This window comes from Lactuca virosa, chromosome 8, assembly GCF_052849685.1.
Source record: "Lactuca virosa cultivar CGN04683 chromosome 8, Lactuca_virosa_CGN04683_v6, whole genome shotgun sequence".
Taxonomy (NCBI): domain Eukaryota; kingdom Viridiplantae; phylum Streptophyta; class Magnoliopsida; order Asterales; family Asteraceae; genus Lactuca; species Lactuca virosa.
In genome coordinates this window covers 79,883,399-79,905,619 of record NC_136433.1, presented here as the reverse complement: position 1 = coordinate 79,905,619, position 22,221 = coordinate 79,883,399, and the positions used below count along the sequence as shown (strand labels likewise).

General features: G+C 35.4%; 1 protein-coding gene across 1 annotated transcript; it reads left to right on the top strand.

Moving 5' to 3' along the window:
- The first annotated feature begins 8,964 nt into the window (after window positions 1-8,964).
- On the top strand, window positions 8,965-12,026 carry LOC145132971 (ureide permease 1-like). Its single transcript, XM_079067926.1, has 8 exons — window positions 8,965-9,216; window positions 9,920-10,219; window positions 10,319-10,457; window positions 10,541-10,715; window positions 10,814-10,845; window positions 10,921-11,015; window positions 11,116-11,490; window positions 11,580-12,026. Exons 2-8 carry the CDS (start codon window positions 9,983-9,985, stop codon window positions 11,733-11,735), a joined length of 1,209 nt encoding a protein of 402 aa, XP_078924052.1. The 5' UTR covers window positions 8,965-9,216; window positions 9,920-9,982; the 3' UTR covers window positions 11,736-12,026.
- Window positions 12,027-22,221: the final 10,195 nt, after the last annotated feature.

Sequence of the window (22,221 nt, the reverse complement as noted above, 5' to 3'; positions counted from 1 at the left end):
CTAGCTCTATCTCCCTCTTCCGGGCATTTCCCTGAAGCTCAGCAAATGTCCGGTATGACGAGTTCGCCACGAACTCTCGTATGTCCCTCCTCAGAATACTCAGATACCGACTCATACGTGCCTGCTCGGTAGACACGTGCTCAGGGCAAAACATCGCCCTCTCATGGAACATCCTGGTGATCACAGTAACATACTCAGTACCCTGCTTGAGGGTCAGAAACTCCTGGGCCAAACGTTCCCTCTCCACCGGGGGAACGTACTCATCACGAAACATAGCGGTGAACCTCTCCCAGGTCACTGCAGCAGACTCTGCAGGTGTGTAGTGCGCTGTCACAAACTTCCACCAGTCCTTCGCTCCCAAGCGAAGCTGGTTCAGCGCGAACCGAACTCTCAGATGCTCCGGACAAGAACACGTATAAAAGCATCCCTCAATATCAGAAACCCATCTCATCGCAACAATCGGATCCTGCGTCCCATCAAACTCTGGTGGCTTCGTGTTGCTGAACTCTCGGTACAGCAACGAGTCACCCCCCTGCGGCCTGGCAGCAGCGACGGCTGCGGTGGCCGCAGCAACAACAGCCTCAGTGAGAGCAGCGTACCGCTCATCAAAAGTCTCGATCAACGTGGTCTTGATAGACCCGAACATCTCTGGTATCTCAGCTCGGATGGCCGCGACCACCTCCTCGTGAATCAGCCTACGTATCTCCTCATCACTGGTACCACTGGTGCCACTGCCCCCTGGGTGATGGCGCGTCCCAACCATGATGTCTCTGAAATACAACCCAAAAGGAATCAGAGACTCGCTCGAGTATATTCGCACTCGACACTCGACCCTACTTGCTCTCTTAGTACCCAAAGGATTCTTACTTAGAGTGCGCACTGCTCCGGTGTCTTCAGTAGTACGAGCCCTATACTACCGTCCACACCGCATCAGTATTCACCCTAAGTCCTCCTCCTTGGATCCCAGGTCACCAGTACTCCATATCTCACTAAACTCAGGCTACTCTCTAGTAAACCACTCATAAGTTCCTCGCTGCTACCTACTTACTCTCGAAGCATCTCATAGTAGCAGTAACTCCTAGGCTAAGGCATCACAGATTAGGCCACTCTAGTCCTAATAGTAATACCTAGCCTACTCTAGCATGCATATCATATCATAACACATCTTATAACACATAATGTAAGGGTATTTTGGGAAATCACCGTTCAGGTGCTAGCTGATCGTACACAGTGCTCTGCTCTGCTCTTTTCAAAATCTTTTTACTCTTTTTAGAAAATTTGTTTATTTTATGAAAACTTTCTCAATTCCTCAGTTTGAGTTCAGATTCATCCGAAGATGCACCCGAATCCCTCAAACCAAGGCTCTGATACCAACTTGTAACACCGTAAATTTCAAAACAATTTTTCACTTTTTAAAATATAATTTCATTCATAAATATTTTCGAATTCCAATGTATCACATATCAAATCCATAAAAACACATCCCAAGATCATAATATATAAAATTCCAATAGTGTGTACTAATCATGCCGGCGCCTTCCCGCGATCCTCACTGGTACCTGAAACACATAACACAAAACACTGTAAGCATAAATGCTTAGTGAGTTCCCCAAAATACCACACACAACACATATTAGCCACTCGAGGCTATAACTCTGTTTGACCCTCTGGTCAATGTGTCTCAGTGGGACCCTCCAGTCCCATAACTTTGTGGGCCCTCTGGCCCTAACTCTGTGGACCGGTCCTAACTCTGTAAACTCTGTAACATACATAGCATAAATCACATAGAAATCACATCATGCAAAAGCATACAAAATACTCTGTCACATAACTCTAATTACCACCCTAGGTAAAGTATAGTGAGAAGACTCACCTCGAGTAACTCGGTAAACCTCGAACTCTGAAATACTGCACTAGCCTTCACCTAATCACATAAATAAATTCTCTAATTAATACAACTTCTAAAGGCTAGGCCAACTCCTCTCTATACGTTCTCTAAGAAGGGTAAAAGACCATTCTGCCCCTCTAATGGCTCATAAGTCCAAACACTGACTAATCCCTAAAAGTCAACAGAAGTCAACAGTCAACATTGACCAGACTCGCCGAGTGCACTAGAGTGACTCGGCGAGTACATGCCTGCCTCCTCGTCCCTGGTCCTCACTTGACTCACTGAGTCAACCCTATACTCACCGGGTCGTTACAGATCGCGAGTCACGGGGCAACCCGACTCGACTCGTCGAGTCCCTTATGGACTCGGCGAGTTCCTCCCATGAAAACTCTCAAAAGATCTCTTGAGGTCAGATCTGCTTCACCAAACAGTAGATCCATCCTTCTAACATTCAAAAGTCACATAAAGGTGCAACCTTTACGTGCATGCAACCCATATCAAGCCTCAAATGGAGAAATATCACTAGAAATGGCAACCTAGTCTCCAATTGCTTATTTGCTTGCAAAAAGCTAGAAGGTAGTGACTCTATGGACCTCTCAAGGTCCAGATCTGATATCATCAACACAAAGGGGACCTCATACTCACTAGATCTTATAAAAAAAGGGAGGTAAAAACCCTAAAATCATGAAATCTATCATATCAATACGAAATAGAAGGGATTATACCTCCAGAGACAATATCTCAAGATGATTAGCTCCAATCCAAGCTCCCTTCACGCTCTAGATGGATCCTCTCTTCTTTCTCTAGCAAAAATCACCCCAAAATGAAGATTATAAGCCCTTTCTTGCACTCAAGCCTTCCTCACTCTCTCTAGGGTTTCTCTGGAACAAGGTGGCCTCAAATGACGGCCATAAAGGCCTTTAAATAGGGCACAAGCCCCGAAAACTAGGGCTTCATTTAACAGCGAGGACTCGCCGAGTCCACACATGGACTCGCCAAGTCCCTTCATTAAATCCAGGCTGGCAGAAGCGCGATTCCACTCGGCGAGTCTGAGCGCCTACTCGCCGAGTCCCTTTCTAAAATTCAACAAAATACTTAAAATAAGATACCTGGGTATCCGGATGTTACATGATCTTACAAGATCTAGCCTAAAGGATCAATATGAACAACAAACTGCGACGCTGCTTCGGAAATTTCCTGGCAGCAAACGAGGATCAATAAATACATCAAATGAGGGGAATGGAACAAGTTTCACAACGAACCTCCGATCGTAAAAACAACAAGAAAATTAAGTTAGGGGTGGTTATCTAGATAACTATGCCTAGCAGTGGTCTGACACCGTGAGGTATTTTACCCCAGACTCACCCTATCCGGCAGTAGAACATCATATATACCTAGTAGTGGTCTATTACTGACACACTCTATTAAGCATTCTACGAAGTTCCCTCAATTACTTCATGAAAGGAAACGCTGACACACAAAGCTCATCAAAAGAAAAAGTATGGGGAAATACTAATAAAGCACTCCCGTACGCTCCCGTACCCCGACACATAATAGTGTCAAAAAGGACTTTGTACATGATAGTATTTCTGGCACATTATAGTACCCTAGTATGAGTAGGAATCATACCCCAGAACATAATAATACCCCGACACAAGCAGCACCTAAGACACACAACTTTGAAAAAGACTTGGTACATAGAAAGTACTTTTGTATGTAGGACATACTTCATCGATCATCAATCTCCTCGAATAGAGTTTCTACTCTCTATTCCGATCACACGTACCCTTAATAAGATACTACCTAATATCCAAACTTAATTGAACTAAACATCTCTTTTAAGTCTTATTTCATCACTATGCAAACCTATAATGATTATAATTAACTTTCAATACTAACTCTGTTTCGGCAACACTATCTTAATTTAGTGTAATATTTTATACAGAGTATTAAGTATTAACATACATTTATCTTCTCATTTATAATACTTCTGTTATTATTATCATGTAAATATATCTTAACACATATAGAACCATGTCTGGTTCGCATAGCGTATATCATCAAATATACATATAACACATATTTTCAGAATTTTGTTAATGCTTTTATTTCTGTTTAATCTTTTATATATGATGGACTCGTACGGTTTTTCTTTCTGATCTGTCACTAATTGGTTCGTATGGAAGTTCAGTTTTTGTGTAACAAAAAATTATATTGGCCCGACCCGTTTTTATTGTTAACCGTTAGTGTCCCCCACAATGAAAATTCTTGGATCTGCCACTGCTCTCGTTCCTTTCTTCAATCGTGTGTCACTAGTAACCATATATGTTCAAATATGCAATTTTATTATTGGAATTTGATTTTGAGTTGATTGGTGAATTGATTTTTAGGTTTGAATCAATTTTGCTGCACGGTAAAGTTAATTTTAGATTAGTTTCTTGATTGTGTTGGTGGTGAATGATAGAGATGTGTGGTTGTGGTGGTGGTAAATGATGGAGATGGTTGGTTGTGGCGGTGAATAGTGGTTGTAGAAGGTAGTGTTTGTTGTCGAAGGTGGATGGTGCACGGTGATGGTGCGAGTGGATGGCGTTGGCCCGTGAAGATGACCGTGACATAATTTAATGGCAAGTCGTATACAAAAATATTTAACGGTAAACTATGTACAAGAAAAAAAAACAGTAACTTGTTATACACAGTCAAAATGGTAGGTTTTAAACAACACGTATTACTAAAATAGTCATTATCATGGATGATTTATCAAAAAGAAAAAAAATATCTAGAATTTCACATATTACTCAAATATACTATTTGATCGGAAAATGGTCTCCTATATTAAAGGCATTTTTAGACTTTACTCATTTTTGCATCAATGTTTTTTTATAAAATCGTTCTAAACTAAACAATTCATCTTCACAACAGAAACTTATGTGAAAATGGTTTTTCAAGATCCCTTAAAAACATTGTTTTGGTAGAAAATATTATAATTTCCGTAACAATATGAACAAATTCACATTACAAACAAATTCTCAACCAAACATATTTCATTTCCGCAATATAAACTTGTAGTCCAAATTCACACTACAAAAAGTACATTTCACAATTGGCCATTGAGAATTATTTGGCTGTAATAATTAAAAATTTTATATTTTACAAATCATGAAGGCTAATGACTATTAAAAAATTTACTCCCAATGGTGTTTGTTTTCAACAGTCCTAAATAAAAATTCCAAAAGTTGTTTTTGTTAGGCTTTAATAAAATCATTGCATCTTGTTTTTTAAATCAAATCAAAGGACCAGCTTCACATAATCTTCTTCAAAAACCTTCCACGGAATCAACTTATCCTCAAACCACCAATTTCCTCCTTTTTTAATTTCATCAAATTCCATAGCAAATGAAAAGGATCTAAAATCCTTAACAATTTACCAAAATTCAACAAATATAAATCTAAAAATTAATAAACAAATAGTGATTATGTTTGATTAGAAATACAAAAATCAATGATAAAAGTTCAAATAATTCAAAGGTAAACAAAGCATTCCTCCTGATCTTCCTCAGGAGCTCACATCGACGAGAAGGTTTGGCACCTCGATGTCAGCTCTTCGCCACCTGGGCTATAGTATGTTCCAAGGGTTGGGTTGTTCGCCCATTAAAGCGGTACATGAGTTGGGTTCAGAACGGCGTGAGACAGTTCAGTCCATATCCAGTGTGGGCGTTAAAGCATTGAGAGGACCTTTCCCAAGTACGAGAGGACCGAGAAGGACGCACCTCTGGTGTACCAGTTATCGTGCCTACGGTAAACGCTGGGTAGCCAAGTGTGGAGCGGATAACTGCTAATTAAATTAAATCTAGCTAAAACTCAAAGAAATAAACACTAAACCCAACGGTCTATCTAATATTCATAAAACAATAGTCTTTCTTATCCAAACTTTGAATAACAAGCAATACGTTCTCCATTTGTTCTTGCTATTCCTCAATCTTGAAATGTGTTGAAGATGGCATGGGCAATAGATCTTTTGTGCAAGAAAAACAATTCCCAATATATCAAATTAACAATGAAGGATCTGAACATCAACAGAAATTCAGATCCACTCTCTGATTGATGGCATGAGCTATACATTTCTTTTATGCAAGATATATAGCTCACGCCATCAATCACATAGTGGATCTGTACTTCGGTAGATGTTCAAATCCTTCATTATGAATTTCATATATGCTCCAAAGAATAATCAAGTGGTTTCACCAAAGATTCAAAAAGATATTGCACATTGCTTTTCAAAAGAAATACTTAAATCTATCTTCCAAGAAATTGGTGATGATGTGTTCGCATTATTAGTTAACGAGTCGAGTGATGTATCAAAGAAAGAACAAATGGCCATGGTTTTGCGATATGTTGATAAACTTGGTCTTGGTAAGGAGAAATTTGTAGGTGTTGTTCATGTAACGGACACATCTTCAAAATATCTTAAATATTCCATAGACTCGTTATTTGATCAACATGGATTGAGTATGGAAAAAGTAAGAGGACAAGGTTATGATGGGACAAGCAATATGAAAGGTGAATTTAATGGTTTGAAAGCTTTAATTTTAAAAAATAATGTTTTGGCTTTTTATGTGCATTGTTTGCTCACCAACTTCAGTTGGATGTTGTGGCGGTTGCAAGAAATCACACTGGTGTTGGAAACTTTTTTGACATGCTTTCCCTTGTTGTGAATGTGGTTTGTGCTTCTTGCCAACGAAAAGATATGATTCACGAAGGTTATAAAAAGAGAGAAGTATATGTTTTTTGAGAAAAGTATGAAATTGAGAAAGTGGACACGTCGGAAAATTATGCAAGGAACCGAAGAGAAAATACCGACATCAACAATCAACATCATTATAAAGTTGATATCTTTACCAAAGTTCTTGATATGCAACTTCAAGAGTTTCTTGATCGTTTTAGGGAGATAAGCACCAAATTGCTTACAAATATGGCGGCTTTGAGTCCTTGTTACTCATTTTCAGAATTTGACGCATCAAAGTTAGTGAAATTGAGTATGTAATATTCAAAGGATTTTACAGAGGTGGATAGGAGGAATCTTGCACAACAACTTGATTTTTATTATGATGTTGTAAAAGAAGATGTTCGTTTCTCTAATGGGAATGGAATCGCCGATCTTTCTAGAGTCTTGGTGGAAACATGAAAACACATTTCATATTACTTGGTGTATCGACTAGTAAAGTTGGCATTAGTTTCGCAACAGTGGAGATATGTTTTTTGGCTATGAAACTTGTGAAGTCAAATTTGAGAAACCGGATCGGTGATGATTTTTTGAATGCTTCTTTGATTTGTGCAATTGAGAAAGAAGAATTGGCGAAGGTTACAAGTGAAGTTGTAATTGATCGTTTCCAAGATATGGCAACTCGTAGAGGACAATATAAACTTATAATATGTATTTGAACACGTTTTTGTAATGTAACTTTGTTACTCTTATTTTGAATGCGTTTTTACCCGACTCGAAAAAAAATTATATATTTTTTGTGCCCCAAAATCTATTAAAAATCCATCCGCATCTACTAGCTTATAAGTAACTATTTTGTTTGATAAGCATAGCAACCTAAAGTAACAGGATATTTAGTTCAAAATATATGTATTAATTATATCAATTGTTTGTTAAAATTATATCAACTAGTGGGTGAGCCCGTGGTGAACCACGGGTCACCCTTGTGGCTGTTCTTGCATGCTTATTGAATCCGATATTACTCAAATGCATCTTATTTTATTCACAAAGGATAACGATGAGAAAACAATGAAAAAATGAAGCCCAAAACAGAAGTACAAATCGGTAGACGGAAAAAGAGATAAAAGGAATGTCAAAATGGTCAAAGGGACTGACAGTGAGAAATATTAAAACATGTGTGACCAATCTGTAATGAAAAATAAGTAGTAAGACAAAAAAAGGGACAAAAGGAAGGAAAAAATGGTAAAGTGACTTAAAGTGACAAATATTAAAAGACATGTGGTCAATCTCTAATTACAAAAGCCTAGGGACCAGAATTGTCAAACTATACAAAGTATTGTGGTAAAATCTTGAAACATCCAAAGTGCACTATTTCTAATGACCATTGCTATTAATATATTTCGGTGTTTATTTATTTATTTTTTTTCTTCTGAGAATATCAAAGATGGGGGGACCAAAAGCACCAACTCCACAAAGTAATATGACAAAAACTTGAGGGGTCACATTTGGTAAATGCAAGGGACCAAGTGACAAACTCTCGAAACCTTTGCGACTAATCTTTAATATATATAAAATGCTAGGGACCAAAAGTGGCAAAAATAAAATACAAGGGACCAAAAGTGGCAAATTTTTTAAACTTTTGTGGCTAGATTATAAATATATATATAAAATGCAAGGGACCAAAAGTGGTAAATTCTTAAAACTTTTGTGGCAAAGTTGTGAATCATCAAAAAGACACTATTCCTAAGTGTCATGGGAATTAATATACATATAAAATGCTAGGGACCAAAAGTGGCAAAAATAAAATACAAGGGACCAAAAATGGCAAAATTTTTAAACTTTTGTGGCTAAATTATGAATATATATAAATTGCAAGGGACCAAAAGTGGTAAATTCTTAAAACTTTTGTGGCAAAGTTGTAAATCATCAAAAAAACACTATTCCTAAGTGTCATGGGAATTAATATACTATATAAATTGTTTGTTAAAATTATATCATCAATATAAGTAATATGATACTAATATTAAATACTATTGATATTTATTTTAATTTAAGCTTTATAAAATAAAGATATTTATGCATCATCCCTTTTAACTCTCCCTAGTCCCAACGCATCTTATTTTAGTTCTTATTACATAAACTCGTCTTCACTGCATGTAGAGCCAAAGTTGAATAACGGCACAAACAAACAGAACCCTGTTAATGGTGTGGTTCATCTTTACAGGCTCACATCACCTCTACATACTCTTTATATAGGTATCATCCAAATTTGCATGTTCAGGAGGTCCCAATACATGAAAATGACACCTTGCTATATATATATGTTATATGATAATTTTGCAAAATTACTTTTTTGGTCCATGATTGGTTGATATTAGATCCTTTTATTTTGTATATTTGTTGGGTTGTGGTGATTGTTAGGTACCTTTAGATTCTTTTGGAGATTATATATTCGATCATCTTGCTTATGGGCTATGACGATTTTTTTTTTAAAAACTGAGTTCCTCTGCCAAGGTGGGTTTGACTTTATGGTCAAAGATGCAAACTTTGTTCTTGAATCTTATTCTTTGGGAGATTCATCTTGTTTGTGATCAAAGCTATGTGATCATGTTAGTATCTTTTCTTTAGAATTATCGAGATTTAATTAAATTATATATTTTATTTGATTCTATTGTGAGAATAAGCTGTTTGGGGGAATATTATATCAATTTTTTGTATAGTTTTTGGGGTTTTTATGATTCTTAGGTAGCTGTATATATATTCTTTGAAGATTCATCCTATTTATATTCATTTTTTTTTTGTTTTTTAAATCAAGTTCTAAATTAACTTCGAATGCTACGGTTTGTTTATACATGCATTATGCTCAACATCCATTTTTGTCCATAGAATTTTATTTATAAATTCAACATGTGTTTCTTTTCACTCATATCATCATTTTAATCTTTAAGTTTCATAATTTTGATGGGTTATTGGTGTATTTCTTGACATGATCGAAGTTTCTATTATTGCATTTGATCTGCTTAAAAAAGTCAACTTTCTGAAAGACTTGCAGTTCATCTCACCAATCTTAAACTCTTCAGTCATTCAACACTCTTAAATTTTAATGGGTAGTTGGTGCATTTTTCAAGATAAGGTCCCACTCTTGCATTTCAGTCATCAACTTTGACCTTTTTGTTGCATTTGACTCGTTGAAAAAGTCTAACTTTACCTTGTCACATGCAGATTCTTTTCAATAATCCTAAACTCTTAGATTCATTTCAAGATTCTTGATAATGTTAACAACTTTTAATATATTTGTTACTTTGGTTATAGGGTTTTCTCGGGTTTCGATTCTTGACCATTTTTACAGAAAATTGATTCGGTTCAGATTTAAAGATGTATGTAGTTGAAAGCAGAGGAGGAGCGATAGCATGCATGCTGCTCGCGCTCCTCTTCTTAGGAACATGGCCCGCCATTCTAACACTGTTAGAAAGACGTGGTCGCCTTCCTCAACACACTTATCTTGATTACACAATCACCAATCTCTTGGCTGCTGTCATAATCGCTTTCACATTTGGGGAATTTGGCCATACCAATGATGGTAAACCCAATTTCCTAATCCAGCTTTCTCAGGTATAGTATACTCATGCACGTAAACCATTCCACAAAATACATTATTTTGATAAAATTCATATTACATACGCATGAACTGCAATCCAACTTTCTTCTCAGAATAATTGGCCAAGTGTTTTGTTTGCGATGGTGGGTGGCGTGGTTTTAAGCCTTGGAAATCTTTCAACACAATACGCGTGGGCATTTGTTGGTTTATCAGTAACCGAGGTCATCACCTCAAGTATTACAGTTGTTATAGGTATCATCGTCATCATTTTTACATAAACATCAATACATATAACTAATTTAATTTGAAACATCTTTTGGATCATGGGGCAATAGGTACAACTTTGAACTACTTTTTAGACGACAAGATCAATAGAGCTGAGATACTTTTTCCTGGGGTCGCGTGTTTCTTGATCGCTGTCTGTTTAGGTTCAGCAGTGCATGCATCCAATGCTAAAGACAATAAAGAAAAGCTTAACAAATTACAAGGTTCTCAAGTTGGTGAAAACAGGTATGTATATATCTTATTTAGTTGAATACATATCTTTTATCAAGGTATTGACTCATAAATTTGGAATTCTAATGACATAATTACATGATACTTTACAGATCATTTAGTAACGGGTCAAAAACGATATCAAGTAAGAACCCTTAAAACTTTCAACTAAATTTATTAACTTGGATTATTCGTTTAATCTTTCTTTTTCAATTATTAGAAAATGATCTCGAGTATGGAAGCAGTAAACCGGAGAAAGCAAAAGCAGGAACTGCTAGTTTTCTTATTGAACTCGAGAACCGAAGATCAATCAAGGTTATATGATAGATACAATACATGATACATCTATTACTTTACTCTTTTGTTTCCATCATTAAAAATGCTAAATTTCTACATTTTGTTTGGATTATTTCAGGTATTTGGAAGGAGCACTTTGATTGGTTTAGCCATGTGTTTGTTTGCTGGAATTTGTTTTTCTCTCTTCTCACCAGCATTTAACCTTGCAACCAATGACCAATGGAATACATTGGATGATGGTGTTCCTCACTTAAGTGTCTACACAGCTTTTTTCTACTTTTCTTGCTCTTGTTTTGTGATTGCCATAATTTTAAACATTACATTCCTTTATCACCCGGCATTCAACTTGCCTAAATCTTCAATCAAAGCCTATTTGAATGACTGGGAAGGGCGTGGTTGGGCGTTTCTGGCTGGCTTTCTGTGTGGTTTTGGGAATGGTCTCCAGTTTATGGGAGGCCAAGCTGCTGGTTATGCTGCAGCTGATGCAGTTCAGGTTAGTTCTTGTTGTACTTTATTGTACAAGTAGTTAATGCATTTGGATGAAGATGTTTACCTTATGAGGTTGTTGTGAAATGATTTCAGGCACTTCCACTTGTGAGTACCTTTTGGGGTGTGTTGTTTTTTGGTGAATACAGAAAATCGTCAAGGAGAACATATGTGCTTCTTGTAGGCATGTTGTCCATGTTTATTGTGGCTGTTGGAGTTCTAATGGCGTCATCTGGCCACCGCAAAAATTAAGATGATCAAAAGACAAAAATGTAAAACTAGATTTTGGAAGTGTTAAGTGATTGTATGATCAATATTTGTACAGGAACACAAACAGATTTAAAGGTATAAATGCACAAAGCATATAAGAATATTTGTAAGTTTGATATTAAAATTGATGATTGTAAAATAAGAGTTGGTAGAAAATTTAGTGTTTGTATTCATTGCACTAAGTTGTAACTTCCTTTTCTTTCTTCAGTAGTGCTATAGAGATATTTCTTTGTATGGTTATATATGTATTTATATCATGAAAAGGTTCTTGTTTGTCCGGTATGTTTGGCTAGTGTGTCTTCCTCTTCACTTGCTTCTTTCCCACACCTTATCAACATTCTCTTGTATTCATTTAACTTCAATCTTCAATTGGTAATCATTTGCATAAGACTACATGGAACGATTTCGGTATATATATTCTACCAATTCAAAGTGAAGGTTGTAATGCACTTCTTTGTTATGTATTGCCTAAATATTAGATGTGTACACTTTTGAATAAATTTCTTCGGAATCTTGACCATCTTCATCTTCTCATTCGCTGTAGCTATAGTATGTAAGATCATCTTCTAAAATCATATTATGTAATATCATGCAAGTGTTCGTTATGTCTCTTAATATTTTAGGAATCATTGCTCATATTGGGTTTGCACTTATGTGTCATTATGTCACCATTTAATATGGATAGATGATGAATATGAAAAAATGTAGGAAATTATTTATTTTCACTTTGCAAAATGGTCCCTGAAGTTTGGATTGTAGGCGATGCGTACCCAAAACCCGGACCATTCACATTTGCGGTATTTCAAGAGATAGCAAATCAGCCCTTGGACATTCTAAACGTTCCCTATTTATTTTCTTTTCAATTTGATATGATATTTTCAACCCTTATTAATTCATTAATTCACTTTATTAATATTTTAACATTTATAAAATCACTTGTATTTATTTGATTCCTTTCTTAAGTATTAGAAAAAAATTATTAATATTTTTAGATATTTAACAATTTCTTTTTATTTATTAAATCCCTTCTATTACTATAATTAATATTTTAAATCCTAAAATTTATAATCCAATAATTCCAAGTATATTATATCAAAAAAATAATTAGGTAAAACTATCATTATTTAGAAAAAGAAAACCTCATAAACATATTTTCCAACCTTTCATTCTTCCACATCTTCTTAAGTGAAGCACTAATCATCAGGTAAGAAATTTTTTTATCAATCATGTATCCATATAGAGTGTTGGGATAAGGTTATGGATGGAAAATTGAACAATCGTTTCATATTTTTGTCCAACACGACACGACACGATTTTTTTTCATAATCCGAACAAGAAAAGACACGACGTCGTGTTTTTTTTTTTTGCTAATATGAACACGACATATTTAAAAAATGATAAAAAAAAATACAACAACACAACAAAAAATAACATCAAATATTCATTTATTTACTCATTTCATGCTTAATCATATAAATATTGGAATAGTGTCTAATGTCATAACTAACCTGATAAGACTATCTATTAATATCAGAGTCCTTTATGGGTTACCATCAATGAAGCAAATAGTATTTGAATGTTATAAAAGAGAGATACAAATAGTTTATAATTGAAATAGTTTAATAATTTAAAAGGTATATGGACAGAATGTTAATTGTTTAATAGTTGAATAATTGAAATATTTTGGATCCCGTAGAGGGATGAACGAAATTTCTAAGGGATAAGCCTTGAAATTTCGTCCATGGCTATAAATAAGGCAAAGATTTGAATTTGATTTAATCTGATTGTTTAACTATTCAAATATGCTTTCTGTGCAAGCAATTGGAAGCTATAACTACCCCCTCCTATGCACTCATAATTTCATCCCAATATGTTGTTCTTAGAGTTTCTCTTCTCTCTTTAACTCCTTCATCAATATCTATTGTTCCAATGATAATTTTCTAACATCAAATAGTTTGGAATTGTTGGGTGTAAAAACAATTAGAGATAACCTTCTATGGTTACTCTTCTTTGGCTTGTTGAATTTGATATATGTCAAAGGTCTACAAGCAAATTAGTTTTACTAAAGGGTTAGTAAACTTTTATATCTCTTTTATTTGTTAATATCATTTAATTTAAGATCCTCATATATTTTAGAATTTGTTTGCCTTAGATTAATATTTTATGTTTCCGCTGCCATGTAATAAATCTAGTAAGTATATAGAAAACATATCAGTGATATGAAAGCCTTGCTTATTTATATTTGCACTACATAAAGATTGAGTTTATATTGTGTTTGCTTGGAAAAAATTTAAAATAGGGTATGATTAGGTTAGGATCGAAATTTTGGAGTGTTATGGATTTAAAATTGGTTTAAAATATTTTTGGTAATTATCTCAAAAAAGGATTTGATTTAACCTAATGCATTATCTAATATTTAAGAAATAGCCAATATCTAAAACAATTATAAGGCTTAAGATTTTTCGAAAATCCCTAGGGTTTTTTTGAAAATCCTAGAGTCTCCAAGATTATCTTGGATAATGTTGGTTAGTTTATTTGAAATCATTTCCTTATTTAGCAAACTTGAAAATTTAAATAGTCAATGAGATTTCCTCCCCAACTACCCCTTATTAATCTAAAATGAAAGAAGAAGTTCGGGAAACAGTCAGGCCACTCTTAAAAGGGATTGATTAATTTAATAGTTTAAATTAATTTTGGTAATATATATTGAATTCGAAATGTTATAAATATTTGAATTAAATTAATCATTATCATGATGTAATAATTAACTGGTTAATTGCTTTAATATGGATAATTATAACTAATTAATTAATCCAAATTATATATATATATATATATATATATATATATATATTTCAAAATTCTTGAATATATATTTCATTTTTTAATATTAATTATTAACCTGTACTCTCACATGATTAGTGATTAGAAATTAAAATAGTGGTTTAATATTGTCATGTGTTCTTATATGGTTAATTAGAATTAAAGAATTGAAAATTTTAAGTGTTTAAAGTACACCCTATACTTTATTAAAGTTTATATAGTATGTACTACTAAATTACATGTGTAATGACATGATTAAATACATCGATAGTTAGAGCAAGAGTAGGCCCCATCCATTTTAAACACTCAAAGATGGTATAAGAAAACGACATTTAAAATGATCATTGAATGAGTGTCCTTTTCACCCACCGCTATTTGTGTGGACCAATGGAGTTAGCCGAAAGGGTTTAATAGGTTGATGTTAATTTATAAGTATTTACTTAAAAGTATCCAAAGAAATTCCCGTTTAGCTATTAGCAAAAATGTGAACCCGTGTTTATGGATCGTGTGTGGTTAACCGGCGCGCACATTAATTTGAAACTATAAGAGGCAAAGTGATGAAGCAACTCGTTTTTATGGTTTGTTGATGGAGTGTGTGTGTTTTACCGACACATCAATGTGGGGTTATAAATAGAGATAGTGTGACATGCGGGTTTGCATAGTTATTCACAATCTTGTTTGCGATCCTCGATATCCCAGACACAAAGTTAAGAGCATAATATGAGATTAACATGTCATTGATAAGATCAATGAATCTCAAAAGATCTAGCAGTTTCATGGACATTAAAATTGGAAAATAGCTTTGCCTACCTAAATAAATTTGTATTGTGTTTACGACATCCCTTTACACATCACAAAGCGAAATATGGATCCTAGCCTTAGTAAAAAGTTAATTATGGTTAGAAATTATTTAAAGGATTAATAAAACGAACTAGAATGGAATTAATATTGAATGGTATCTATAAGATAAACCATTTGAATCTACTGCAACAAAAACGCAAAGGATTAGTTGGAAGGATGATCAATCTAGTTAAAATTCATAGTTTATGAAAGGTTCTCATAGACGAATAGAAAGATCATGCCTTAGATAAAGCTCTTCCTAAGGTTTTGCCAACCACTGCATTCCAAATTTTTAAGAACAGTTATCAAATATTCATATTGAAGTAAAATGGAATTTCATTATGTTAAGAGTTGGCTAGGGTTAGTCAAATCGCTGACATGTATGATCATTTCACTCTGATTTTTGGTATAAACATTTTGAAATGTCTATAGAGGAGTTGAATGGCATGTTGAAGTTTCCTTTTGGAACTAACTATTGGAATAATTGTCTAAGGTCTTAACTAAATTGGTATAATCTTGAAGAATAAAAGTAAAGTCTTTTTTGGGTTGCCCTCATAACCAGGAAATAGCTTGGATTGATTATAGGAGAGAGATAAATGATTTATTAATATATTATATGACTTGTATATTAATTGGAAATAGTAATAATTAATTAAGAATTAATTAAAATTAATTTGGAATTAATTTTGGGTTAATTAGAACTAATTAGAGGTACATGGACTAGATTGCAATTTTTCAAAAGTTAAGCAAATGAGAGAATCCAGAACCTTCCTAGGGTGGACGGTTTTGGGGCTCCTAAAGAAGGGTTCTGGAAGCCTCGTACTCCAATAATAAAATTAGATATGTATTGAATTAAAATATTATTATTCTAAATTCAAATCTACAGTTTCAGAGATTATATGGCAGTTATATAAAGGGGTCTAACCCCTTGGAAACCGATCCTAACCCTCTCATAAGCAGAAATCAAATTTTTTATCTCTCCCCTCTACTTATTAAAATATATATTATAGCATAATTACATTATGCGAAAACATGTTGTAAATGTGCATGTATATATTCGAACATTGCCCTTCATGAGTACCTGAAAAACATTTATATTCAACTAGGTAAGAACGAGGCTTAGAGAGTTCCCAAAATACCATATACCACAGTACATATACATGCATACATATAATGCCTCATGATATGCCAATAATGCGTGTACTTACAACCTATGTGCCATTTTGTTGACACGGGCCTATGTGTATGTACGTTTACACGCCATTTCATTAACACGCGTGCTAATAGGCTTTCGGCCTCTTTAACCGTTCCACATTCATCCCCTAACTAAGTATTTAATTACAACAGTTACGCATATAGAGACTGCACTTTAGATTCTACTAGTACAGGCACAATTATACTTTCTACTCTATCAGCTTACACTTAAGCACATAAAGACTATTGTATCAGTTTTACTCTATTAGTTATCTATCCTAACATACATGGACATGTATTGTAATACATAGTATAGTGAGAAAACTCACCCGGACAGTTTCTTAGAAGATTAACATCTTTCTGGGCGATCCCGCTGGCGAGTAATACACCTAATGATTATTAACCTATAATATTATTATTAATTATTAATCCTTATGATAATCTGATACTGAAAGCTAGATTTTTCACTAATCCCAATGAATACTGAGAGTTCTATCATATAAGGATCGGCCAGGTAGGATAATTGGGAGGCGGGATCATTTCGGCATATAGCTTTTCTGAAATCCAACAACCAAGCCAACATGACCATTCTAGGCACCTCTTAAGTAGATCAATCATTATTATAACTGGAATTACTGATAAATCTTATTTATAGGTTCATAATAATGACTATGAATATAAATATAAGTTACACTTTAAAGTCTTGAAAGAATAGCTTAACTTATAGAGAGTTGTAGCAAAAACTGGGATATTGCACGGACATAATCCCGACCCGAAAGCCTTTTATTTTTTGGACCCTCTGACGCACCAGAGCCCCAATATTGACCAATGAAAACCCCTAAAATTAGAAGTAAAGAGACTTGGAGGTTTTGAGAGAGATTAGGAAGTTTTGGAGTGGGAAAATGAGCTGAAATCTCAAACACACACACACACGTACATATATATATATATATATATATATATATATATATATATATATATATATATATATATATATATATATATATGTATATATGTATGTATATACATATGTATGTATATAGCCTGTCGAGAGGCGTGCCGCTCACAGATAAGAGGCGCTTCGCGCCCTCTTGTACTGCTAGCTCCTCTCAGCTTTTGCCACATGTTACTGAAACCTTGGTCTAACTCACTCTTTCTAGAAGAATGCCACGTGTTAAGCTTTTGTGTTTCTAGGTGTCGCAACCTCATGGTGTCACGTCATCGTTTCGGGTAAAGGGTTCGGTACGTCTTCTGCCACATGGCGCACTTTGGTGTCGCATGTCATCGTAGCATGTATTTTCCTAAAATCTTCATATGGCCATAACTTTTGCATATAAGCTCCGTTTTTGATGTTCTTTATATCCTCGGAATCCTCTCGACAAGCTCTACAACTTTCCTATAGGTCTCAAAAACTAAGTATCGGCATCCTCTAAATCGACGAGGTACCTCCACAGCTGAATCTTTGACGCTTTCTATTGATGAACTAAGCAACGTACTAGATTTCTTGTCTAACAGCTCCTATGCTGAAAAGATAAATCCCATGTCCTTGGGGGTACGAACCTATCGGGTTCTCTTGGTTATTTGACCTGAACTCGAAAATTCAGTTAAATCCTATCAGATGCCTGGTAGGAAAGACCAACCTTTACTTTAGAGGCAAGAAACTCATAGCATATAGATAATCTTAGCAGAAGACTTCATTCTTCTTTTACCCTGAATAACTAATCTTAAACGAACAACTCCTATTTACTTTTGTTGCACCCTTTTTTCCCTCGACGCAGAGAATGAAAGTTGAACTTCTCTTTGTACTTTCGTCTTGTGGGTTGGTTCTCCCCCACTTCAGTTCAACTTATTATTTTTTGCTACTTGTCAATGATCAAAGCCCAAGAAGGATTTGTCTAGGAAATCTGTAGCTTCCTTTGACTTTGAAGAAACTCATGTTTGTCATATCCAATTACCTTCAATATTCATATTGTATTACTACTATGTGTGCCCAATGCAAGCGATCTTCTCATAACACGACCAAAACAGGATAAGATCACGACAAGCATAACGTTGTCTTAAAATGTACTAACTTAATACTAGCAATAACATAAAGTTAACATTTATCTTTATTATAATATCGTCGTCATACATTTATTACATAGGGTTCTAGCCAAAGTCTTAAAAGCACTATTTATCTCTCTGATGTGATCAAATTCATGCTGGAGATTTTCCTCGATTAGAAGAACAACAAACGATGAACTTTGGTGCTTCCCTTGCTTCTACCGCCATGAGTTGAAAGGATTGCACTTTGGCTCTTGGGGCTTCAACTCTGCCCTGGTGTCCATCGGTTATCCTTAAAGTTACAGGTGCTAGAGAATGTATTGCCCCTGATGGATTCAAAAGAGGACTGTTGGCCGTGATGTGACCCATCTGATTGCAGTGGAAATAGATACGCACTCTATGTGCTTCCTGTTTACAATCTCGACTGAAATGTCGCTCCTTGCCGAACTTATAGCATATCACAGCACAACAAAATCCCTCGTGCAATTTCCCACACTTTTTACACCGAGGTCTTCTTTGTTCCCCAGACTTTGAATCGTCTTACTTGAATCTATTGGTTGTCAGTTGAGACAGAGCTGGAGTTTGCCTCTTTTCCTTTCATTGAATTTCCCACTCAATTTCCTTTCTCCTGGTATGCTCTTGCATTCCTGCTAAGGTTTCATATCGATTGTTTGATACAAACTCCCTGATATCATTCTTAAGCATACTCAAGTATCGAGACATATGCACTTTCTCCAATGAGGCGTATTCTAGGTAAAGCAAGGCTCTCTTGGTGTACATCTTAGTGATCTTAGTCACCGATTCAGTGGTCTGTTTGAGTGACATATATTCTTAAGTGAGTCACTCCCTCTCTACTGGTGGAACATACTTTACCTTGAACTTCTCAATGAATTGTTCCCAAGTCACCGCTCTTTTCTCGGAAGGTAAATAGTTCTTGGTGACAAAGTTCCACCAGTCTTTTGCTCCTAGACATAGAAGATTATGTGTGTATCTAAACTTTAGGTTTTCCGTAAAAGCACAAGTATAGAAGCATCCCTCCACATCCGAGATCCATATCATGGCAATGATTGGATCCCCGACACTATCGAACTCAGGAGGTTTGGTGTTGTTGAACTCTCGATAAGGCATTTCTTTCTCTCCAGATGAACCTGCACCAACGATAGCAGCAATGGCTGCGGCGGCAGCGGTACTGGAAACGACAGCGTACCGTTCATCAAACAAGCTTATCAGTTCAATCTTAATAGTCTCAATTATTTTTGTAATTTCGTCTTTTACAGCTTCTGATACCACCACCTTTATCCAATCGTATATCTCAGCCACTCTTGGTCCTGACCCTTCAAATCCAGAACCCAAACCGCTTGCTCTTGTGATCATTACCATGTTGAAGGCATAATAAGAATGGGTCAATATGAATCGAACTAACTCTAAAGGGATATTCAAATCCTTTCCAGTTTCTAAGTAACTTTGTGGCTTTTCTTGATTCCAGTATGGATCATGTTTTTCCTGTAATACGGGCCCATACTACTTTCCACACCTATCCATACTAGATCCAATAATTTCTACAAGGTTTCCAAGTCACTACACTCTGTTATTGACACACACAGTGTTTCAAGTACCTAATTATATATTTCCTAAACTTCACTCGGATCTTGCATTTTACCGACGCCCTATCTTATGAATATATTCCCTATCGAGCATATATTAAACTTCTTAGACTATCCTTCTAGGATTCCTTTCCGCTTCTTTCTACTATTAGCTAAGGAAGAACTTCTACCAACTCTAACTAGTTATCAGATGAAATACAATTGCGTACCGCTAAAATCAAACAGTCTATCGACTAGGAGATCCGACACTACAAAGTTTGGACGTAGACAAGAGTTGCGCAATAGCGCCAAATCAGGCAATCTAAAAATATTTAATTATGAGAGCATGAAACTTAACATATTTGACAAATAACTAATAAACATCAATATAAGTTCTAAGCAACAAATAAAAAGCAGTTCTAGGATATAAGGCATCTTAAGTATCAAGCAATTCTAATCTACCATTCCTGAAAAGATCCTTAGCTTGTATTCTAATATGCATTTCTAACAGATCATATAACAGCAGATATAATTATATGGATATGTTGGGAATCACTTTCCTTTCTGAGGTTTGGTTGATTGTACGCATTGCATTCTTTTCTCTTGAATAAAGTTCTTTTCCTTAAAAAGATTTGTTTATTCAGATCCTCGGTTTGTGTCTGGAATCACATGAATGTTTATCCAACTCTCTCAAACCAAGGCTCTAATACCAACTAGTAACGTCCCGCTTTCAACGCACATTTTTCATTTTTATTTATTAAAATATATCATAGTATAATTACATTATGCGGAAACAAGTTGTGATGTGTACAGTCGAACCTTGCGTTTAACATTAGTACCTGAAAAACATTTATATTCAACTAGGTAAGCATGAGGTTTAGTAAGTTCCCCAAAATACCATATACCAGAGTACATATACATGCATACATATAATGGCTCACAATCTGCCAAGAATGCGTGTACTTACGGCTTACATGTCATTTCGTTAACACGGGTTTATATGTACACACGGTTACGTGTCATTTTGTTAACACGTGGGCCTATAGGATCCCGACCTCTTTAACCATTCTACCATCATTCCCTAAGTAAGTTTTTAATTACAAAAATTACGCACATAGAGACTGCACTTTAATTCCCACTAGCGGGCAATGCACCTAACAAGTATTAACCTATAAAATTATTATTACTTATTAATCCTTATGATAATCTAGTACTAAAAGCTAGATATTTCACTAATCCCAATTAATATTGAGAGTTCTAACAAATAAGGATCCGCCAGGCAGGACAGTTGGGAGGCAAGATCATTTCGGTATATAGCGTTTCTGAAATCCAAAAACCAAGCCATAGTGACTATTCTAGGCACCTCTCTTGTAAGTAGATCAATCGGTATTATAACTGGAATTGTTGATAAATCTTATTATAGGTTCATAATAATGACTATGACTATAAATATAAGTTACACTTAAAAGCCTAGTAAGTGTAGCGTAACTTACCGAGAGATCTAGCGAAAATTGGGCTATTGCACGGACATAATCCCGACCCGAAAGCTTCTATTTGTCGGACCCTCTGACGCACCAGACACCCGAAACTGACCAATGAAAATCCCTAAAATTGGACCTAAATGGATCTAGAGGTTTTGAGAGAGATTACAAAGTTTTGGAGTGGTAAATGAGCTAAAATCGCAAACATATAGCCTGCCGAGAGGCGTGTCGCGCCCTCTTGTCCTGTTGACTCCTCTCAACTTTTGCCATGTGTCGCCGAAACCTTGGTCCACCTCACTCCTTCTAGAAGACTGCCAGATGTTAAGCTTTTGTGGTGCCACATGTCCCAACCTCGTGGTGCCTCATCATCGTATCGAGTAGAGGGTCCGACGCGTCTTCTGCCACGTGGCACACTATGGTGTCACCGTATCATCACAATAGGCATTTTCCTAAAATCTTCGGACGACCGTAACTTTCGCATACGAGCTTAATTTTTGAAGTTCT